The 8,918-nt window shown below is 36.1% G+C and overlaps 1 protein-coding gene across 2 annotated transcripts; it reads left to right on the top strand.

The window, feature by feature from the left end:
* The first annotated feature begins 2,677 nt into the window (after positions 1–2,677).
* LOC132307737 (uncharacterized) lies at positions 2,678–5,543 on the top strand. Of its 2 annotated transcripts, XM_059805579.1 has the most exons (4): positions 2,678–2,853; positions 2,957–3,011; positions 3,336–3,356; positions 5,188–5,543. In XM_059805579.1, exons 1-4 carry the CDS (start codon positions 2,772–2,774, stop codon positions 5,345–5,347), a joined length of 318 nt encoding a protein of 105 aa, XP_059661562.1. In that variant the 5' UTR covers positions 2,678–2,771; the 3' UTR covers positions 5,348–5,543. The 2 variants fall into 2 exon arrangements, with proteins under 2 accessions (XP_059661562.1, XP_059661564.1); XM_059805581.1 differs by lacking the exon at positions 3,336–3,356 and having other exon boundaries at positions 2,682–2,853.
* Positions 5,544–8,918: the final 3,375 nt, after the last annotated feature.

The following is an 8,918-nucleotide window of genomic DNA, read 5'->3' as shown; positions in this document are numbered from 1 at the left end:
AAAAAAATAAAAATCTTTATGATACTAAACGAATCTCATGAGTAGATGCATCAAAATCCACATTGAGCATGTGGATGAACAAAATCATCTTAAAAGGCTCTTAATGATGTCCCCAAAATGAAATTAAACGGTTCCCCATCCCATCGCAGGGCACCTAAACCAAAAGTTGATCTACAAATATAATAATGCTATATATATGTGGAAATTAAATGATATATATATATATATATGAAAACAGTACGACTTATATGGATATCAAGTTTGACAGTTTGGATGTGTAACATGCTTCACTGCTAATAAATGCGTGCACTTTTATTTACTATATTTTGAGCCAAACTTCTTGGTCATTTTTGAAAAATTACATTTAGATATGCTTAATAAGTGTTTTTAATGGTTATTAAATTTAGTTTAGTAAAACGTGTTTGAATGAAGTTACAATTTAGAACTTTTAAAATTGCGTTCTAAATAGTTTAGGTCATTCTTTTTCAGTAGACAATTTTATCCTTGTAATTTTTTATAAAGACAATTACATTCATTCCTTAATAAAGCTGATATTATCAAATATGGTAACATCATATTAAATGATATTATTGCAAAATTAGTAATAGAAGTGTTTAAAAAAAATTGTTACCAAATAAATTAAAATATAATTTAATTGTGAAAAGTACTTCTTATATTGTGCCAGTGTGTGTCACCACACACCTAAAATGTTTTTTAGTGATCGCAAATTTTTGATAGTTCTATTAATAAAATGACTTTTTTTATTCCAACAACAACTCCAAACGACCTCTTTATCATGTGAGAATGGAGAATGCAACCACACCATGTCACTTTATAAAATCGAAAATACAACAATAATAAAAAAAATATTATATTACTAACATGTCATTGGCCTAGCGGTACGAAACTCCTACTTCTCAAAGAGAGGTCAGGAGTTCGAGTCTCAGTAGAAGCATGTATGTGTGAGAACCAACTAGGAAAAAAATATATATATATTATATTATTTATTTAATGGTATTGCATAGTTACATATGATTTTGTCCAAACTTTGGAATGACGAAAGCCTCATACATTGAATTTCTCTTCGCAATATATTGTGTGATGTAGGTTTATTTTTTTTGACAAATTAACGAGTATAAGTGTTCGAAGAGCTGAACGCTTTACCAACTAAACCATTGATATTGAGGTTGATAAAAGATAGCCCCTAAATAGGTTTAAATTTTAGATTGGGCTGCAAGAAATGTATTGAATCTATTATTCTCCTTCCATGTGCCTGGTTGCCTTTTTAATGATTGCTCATCAGGGACACGAAGAAGAAGTTATGGCAACTTATAAGGGTGTCACAAAAGTTTGTATTGATAAATCATTTTGTTCCCAAGTTGAATATCAAAGCTTTCACCTCTCATCAGCTTAAAGTGGTTAGGCCATCAAGGACCCTACTTTTATATGCCCAATGAATGGATGGATGTGTTGGCAATTAATTTCAGTAGTGTGTCCATATGTACCATAATATATTCATTCCCATGGGGGGGGGGGGGGGGGGGGGGTTCATTGATAACACAGAGTTGGCATTATTGGATGAAATGAGAGGTCCCAATTTAAAACAAAACTCAACCCCCAGCAACCACAAAATTCCATGGTGCCTTACGCTAGGGTCCCTTTTCCCCTCACTCTCAACCAAAGTTGGTGGTCTCCCTGCAACTTTGCTTCTAAACAAGATAGAATGGTCTCAAGGAAATCGTCCCTTTTAAGACATGGCATTAACCATTCATACACACCCACAAAACACACACACATGTATTTTATACTATATAACACGTGATTACATACTCTCATATATATATATATATATATATTTCAAAAGTTGAGCAAACACAAATCCATAAATATAATTCCTAACAAGGTTTGAACACTCAAGCTCCCTTTTAGGAAAGAAAAAATCACATCATTTGGACTAATATATATATATATATATGACATTTGGTGGTATAATATTAAAAAGGCTTATATTTTAGATGACTAATGGACGGACTCATTGAGCCAAAATCTGCTCTCCGTGATTTTTGCATAGATTTCTTTTTTACTTGCTCAATCGAAATACATTAATGTCATATTTTGGGAGTACTGAATCGGTGTCTTGAATTTGGGATTAGAGAATGTTTGGTTCAAAATTTGTACTAAATTTTTTATAATATTTTCTAATCCAATGGACGAATTCGATGCCACCAAACATAGCATAAACATTCCCTCAAACATAGCATAAACATTTTATTATGATAAAGGAATCTGTACTAATCATTTGATGATACCACTTAATATATCTTAATATATCTAAATGCAAAAGTAAAACTTGATTATTGCATTTTTACCTTTTGAATCATTTATTTCTTCTTTATTTTCTGGTCATAAAAGATTTTCAGAACTATGTTAGTCATCTTTTTGGTAAACGACCAGTCAAAAAATAACCTAACATACTTTTTTTCGCACTGATCTTGACCATCACAATAAGACTTTGGTGGTAAGATTAAATAGCTCACCTTTTTTTTTTTTTTTTTTCTTATTTTGGGATAAACGAAAAAGATGTATAGCAGCCTGCCCTAATAGGCCCGGCCCACTTTTATTTTAATGCGGGCCAAAAGTTTTGCAAGCTTAAAACGTACAGTGTGTTCTAAATTGGGCCGTGTCGGTTATTTTCGGGTATCTGTTTTAGGACTAGGGTTTTGCAACATTTGTAGCACGAAGAAGACGACGCACGAATCTCTCCGATAGCTATGGCGAAGAACAGAAACAAGAAGAGAAATGCTTTGGCATCGATGGATATCACCTCTGATCAGACGATCGTTGATCTCCAAGGTTGTAATAGTAATTCACTTCTTTCTACTAAATTCAAAACTTCGTTTTTTTTTTCTCTGCTAAATAATTTATCAGCCCCAATCTCTCTTCACTGCACGTGCAGCAATGGATACTTCAGAGTCTGTAGCTGCAAACACAACTCTCAGTGCCTCCAATAGGTCACTATTCAAAACCCTTAACTAATTATAGGTTAATTTTTGTATTTATGTGGTGTATATGCAACTCCTGAAGCTCACTAAAGATACATGACAATTTTCTTAAGCTTTTTGCTTAAAAAAATGGGAAGTGTAAGTATATGTAACTCCATAAATACATAATATTAGAATAATTGCAAATAATATTGTTAATTTCCATATATTAGAATAATTCTCCAAGTTAGGTTGTGAATTGTAGTGCTCAAGGTGATGTTTTGATTTCTCCTTGCTGAAAATCATATATATGACAATTTTTATATTTTTGTGGTGTATATGCAACTCCTGAAGCTCACTGAAGAAACATGAAGTGTAAGTATATGTAACTCCATAAATACATAATATTAGAATGATTGCAAATAATATTGTTAATTTCCAAATATTAGAATAATTCTCCGAGTTAGGTTGTGAATTGTAGCTCAAGGTGATGTTTTGATTTCTCCTTGCTGAAAATCATATATATTGTGTACATTGCATGACCCAGTGGGTCCAAAACATTTACTTGATATTCACCATCCAAGAATCATATAGTGCAATTTTGAACTGTTAAGCGTAGCTTCAGTGCCATGTTTCAAGACCATAATCTAGCCATTTCATGTTACTTGGTCTTCATTTGGTGTTCTATTGCTGGGATGAAGAACTATTGCTGGGCAAAGAAAGGGTCCTCAATCCTTAATGTGTTCACTTTTTCTTTCTTTCTTTGGGGAGGTGTTATTTATTACTGTTTGTTTCACTTACCTCTGCTCAATTCTCTTACCAACCATGAGGTTATGATTCTTGAATATGAAGCCCTCATATGTTAGTGACTTTTATTCTCAGAACATCTTTGATGGTAGTAGAGTTTCTTAAGTTGATGAAAATATAATCACATTTCTTCCATTGATCAGGATAGCTTGTCTTTGTGTATTGCAGAATGTTGGGGAGTTGAAAAGTATATACTCTTGTTCTTAATTTGTGCTTGTAAGGAAATGGCAGTTTAGCTATGTGTGGAAGAGTAGCACTATAATGCTATAATATGTGTTCCGATGAAGGTCAAAACAGCACATGAAGGAAAGGAGTGTAGCGATAAGGTACATTTGTGGAGAAATTATTACATAGTCCAGGACCATTGGTCCCGAGTCCCGACCAATCACTAGTTGACACGTAAGCAAAAAGCTAATAAAGCCGACATATTTTCTTGCATGTAATAATTTCTCACATTTATGGGGTTGGGATTCCTCTCATTTCTTTACTCCTCCATGGCTTATAGAAGACTGTTTCAAGTTTTCTTTCTCCTTTTGGGAAAATGCTGATGGTGGTAGCTGTAGGTACATGGTTTCAGGATGTTTTGGCTGTATACCCTGGAATTCTTTTTCCAGTGTGGACAAGTGTGCTTTGAATTGTTACCTCTTTTGAGGTAAAAAAGCTTTTTAGATTCCAACATATGACATATAAGACTGGCAAAATGTGTTGTTGGAAAATCTTTAGGTAATGTTGTAGGGCAGTTTGCTTTCTTAATTGTGGCGGAAGTGATATTTTAGTGGATTGCGGTTATCTTAATTTATTAATTATTTCCTAGATCTTTTAGGGTTGGTCAGGATGAGTCAGTCTTGAAGAAGCTGATGGAAATCTCAGGTGACTTACCTTACCAGGTGCTCCATGTTTAAACTATGATGGAAATAGCATTGATAACCTTATAACTTCTTGGTCCTTAAACAATAATTGGTCTGGATGCTACCGCTGGTTCAATATTATTTGGTTGATGCTGTAGGATGTTCTTACTGTTGTGGGGAGTTGTTAATATGATTGGAGCTAAGGAGGAGAAATTCTGTTGAATATCTCTATGATTGTCCATGGCACATCTCGAAACAGGAGAATAGGAGTCGAAGATTTCTATGTATTCTTCTTAGAAAAAAAAAAATTTCAAAAAGTTAATTGGCACAAAGATGCATACATACATACATACATACATATATATATATATATATATATATATATATATATACTGTGGGTTCTTAATCTCAAATATTCATAGCTTCAAGCACTTTTATTGTACAATTCGCATGTATTCCCTTGTTATGTGAATTCTCTTTCCTTTTGAATTCCTTTTCTTTGCCTTACTTTTTACGTTTAATGTCTCACTGTGAATCCTTTTTCATAACAGAAAGATAAAAAGGGGAGTACAAATGAAGAGATCGAAGAATGTTCGAAAGATGAAAGCAATTGCAAAAGCTATATCTCAAAATGAGAAATCTTCAGAGAGAATTTCAAAGAACGAGAGCAAGACAGCAAGAACCCAATCTGCGAAAAAGCTGTATGACTAAATTTTGTGGCCTCCTTTGTGCTCTATATATAGAACGGCTCGGTAGCATAAAATAAAATCATTTTTGTGATTTCTACAACGATTTTCTTGTGATGTTATTTACCATATTGAGTGTAATTTTATTACTTGCGGCTTGACCTCAGCATATTCAAATGACTGAATCGTCATTTCAATTAAAGCCAATAAGGGTTTGCCAACTTTGCCCTGTCCATAGTCCTTAGTTTGGTGCAAGTCTGAAAGAATATTATTGCCTCTGTTTTTTCTTTTTATCCTTTTTTTGACAAAAAATCTGAAATTTTCAAAGTCCCTTTCATATCACCTGAAAAGTTTATAGCACCCCTGGTTAGTTACTGAAGCTGTACAGCTGGTGCATTGGATACATATATATATATATATAGATATTTCAAATGAAAATACGAAAGTTAACCTAATTGGGTAAGTAGAAAAACTCAAGCTTATATCTTCCACTGCCAAACTCCATAAACGACCGTGAAGTTTGTAGTCATTTTCTTTGATCACTTCGACAGTTGATTAAGCATGTAGATGCATGGACCAAACAAACATCAAAACAGCTTCCAAGAAAGTTTGTAATTTACCTACCTTATATATATATATAATTTTTTTATTCTTAGTTGGTACTCATGTACACATACTTTTACCTAGACTTGAACACCTGACCTCTTTTTGAAAAACTGACCTGTTGATCTTACCTTATATATCCCAAAACAGCATAAGATTAGTTTTCATTGAATTGTAATAATGGTCCCAATATTTTACGGTAGAGTATGTGATGAGGGTGTGTCCACAGCGAGGTCATTATATTTGGCTAAAAAAAAGTAAAGGTGTTGAAAACAGATGTAATGAGGTGTTGAAAGCAGATGTAATGGTGCAACACCAAAATTTAAAGCAGAATAACGATCTAATTTCATCCAACAGGATCTATAAAATGCAAACCAAAGCGGATGGAACGTGTTTGGTTCAGAGCTGCCACATCATGAAAAAACAACCATGAAACATGGATTAATGATTATAATGAAATTGTGAAGCCAATGACTACACATGCGTGAAGGTAAGATATATATATATATATATTATATGAAATCATCTATTAAGTTTTTTAAACATAAATAATTAAATGAATAAATTAGGCCGTCCTATTTTGAAATACAAACGTAAACATAAGTTTCTTTCGAACCGTAGTATTACATACACGAGGAATCTATGATGTAGAAAGAATCTTAGAGAGAGATAGTGGGGGAGAGAGAAAATTTGTAATCGTGTGTGAGAATTTTAGAAAGGAAGAGGTGAATAAATTCTTTTTTTAAAAGAAAAAAATAAAATAGTAAAATTCTATCGGTGACAAATGAACATACCTACTATATTTTTATTAGTTAATTTAATTTGATGATTTATAAAATCATCAAATTTAACTCTCAACCTCCTTATAGAGCTCACTATAAATTAAGGGTGGCAAAATGGGTTATGACCTACCAACCCGTTTATATTCGCCCGCTTTAAAATGGATATAGGTGAATCATATTAAAATATGGATAAAAATAAGTGACTCATATTCAACCCATTTTCATTTTGACCCATGTTTAAGAAACTCAGTTTCACAATCTCTATTGAACTCAAATTCACCTCTTCCTTTCTAAAATTCTCACACACAATTACAAATTCTCTCTCTCCCCCACTATCTCTTTCTTAAATTCTCTCTGCATCATGGACTCCTCGTGTAAGTAATACTATGATTCGAAAAAAATCTATGTTTACGTCTATATTTCAAAATATGACGGCCTGATTTATTCATTTAATTATTTATTTTTTAAAAAACTTAATAGGTGATTTCATATAATATATATATCTTAGCTTCATGCATGTCTAGTCATTGGCTTTCCAATTTCATTATAATCACTAATCCATGTTTCATGGTTGTTTTTTCATCATGTGGCAGCTATGAACCAAACACACGCCATCTGCTTTGGTTTGCATTTCATTGCAGATCCTATTGGATGAAACTAGATCGTTTTTTCTGCTGTAAATTTTGGTGTGGCACCATTACATCTGCTTTCAACACCTCATTACATCTTCTTTCAATACCTTTACTTGTTTTTTAGCCAAATATAATGACTTCGCTGTGGACACACCCTCATCACATATCCTACCGTAAAATATATATGGCGTGGGGTTTACTATTTATGAAAATTTGAAAGAAATGGAATTACTAGCGTGGCCCACTATTGAGATAATTTGGCAAGTTTGAATTATGTATAAAGCTTCATTGTATATATAATGTTGTAGATGTGACCACATTTAATTATATATGAACAAGTTGTTTCCTTAACTTCTGTAAGCTTGCCTTATGGCTATACATACTTGTGTGTGTGTGTGTGTTTGTGTGTGGGTATTGGTGTGTATTTGAGATGTATAGAAAAAGCAAAAGGAAATAAAGAAAGCTTTCTGTCACGAAGTGATTCCTAAGACGCTTGGAGGATGGAAGACACGCATGCTGGTTGGCAAAGAGCAGAGTTTGACTGGGAATGGTTCCAGGGAAGGGGCGTGCAGGAGCACAGGATGGTACCTCTTCAGAGTTCAGGCAGGTCGACTCGGTTCAGTTCGAGGTGCTTGTCGCTGGTCGTGAACTTGACTATGAAGAAGGGAGTTGGCCATCCCTGCACAAACTGGTCGGGAGCTGGAGCCGTTCCCCTGACGAGGCCATGGCAGGCCGAAACCAGTCAGCATGTATCCTTGGGAGGGCAGGTCGTGGTGGCTGACCGGGGCGCTTGCGCGAGCTGAAGCAACGCCTTGGTGCCGCACGGGCCGTGCCGCTGCGCCAAATCTCTAGGCCCGTGACAAATGGTATCAGAGCAGGACTTGGGGTAAAGCACGGTGGGGTGCCCCCTTGTCGGTCCGGGAGGGGTCAGAGAATGAAGACGGTGCATTGAAGTTGCGTCGATGTGGAGGAATCAATGCAGTTGGGGGAGAGAGCCTCCATCTCCCCAGGAAGAAGCGTCCGTTGAAGTTGCGCATTGAAGGGCCGGAGGGCCGCGCGCACCAAAGTTCGTGCTTAGTCCTTGGGTGATGCAAACCATGGTGAAGGGCGAGCATCAAGTCGGCAGAAGGCCATTGCTTGCTCGGGATGTCGCGGAGGCGGCATGACGGAGAAGAGTCACGTCCTTGAGGAGTGGACGTCCCCTTGGTCCGAGGCCTATCATTGGGCGAGTGCAGTGCAGGGAGCTGCACAAGGAAGCGATGGTGGGAAGGCGAGCATACCGCATGGAGGCAGACTTTGGAAGGGAGTGGACGCAGTAGTGAAGCGCCGCACTGCGACGAGGACGTCGCAGGATTTGGGTGGGGGAGAATGTCACGAAGTGATTCCTAAGACGCTTGGAGGATGGAAGACACGCATGCTGGTTGGCAAAGAGCAGAGTTTGACTGGGAATGGTTCCAGGGAAGGGGCGTGCAGGAGCACAGGATGGTACCTCTTCAGAGTTCAGGCAGGTCGACTCGGTTCAGTTCGAGGTGCTTGTCGCTGGTCGTGGACTTGACTATGAAGAAGGGAGTTGGCCATC

This window comes from Cornus florida, unplaced genomic scaffold (assembly GCF_030987335.1).
Source record: "Cornus florida cultivar Cherokee Brave unplaced genomic scaffold, ASM3098733v1 CherokeeBrave_3.0.0_Hap2_Chr05, whole genome shotgun sequence".
NCBI lineage: Eukaryota > Viridiplantae > Streptophyta > Magnoliopsida > Cornales > Cornaceae > Cornus > Cornus florida.
The sequence above is the reverse complement of the archived record's forward strand: the minus strand, read 5'-3'. Positions and strand labels throughout refer to the sequence as shown.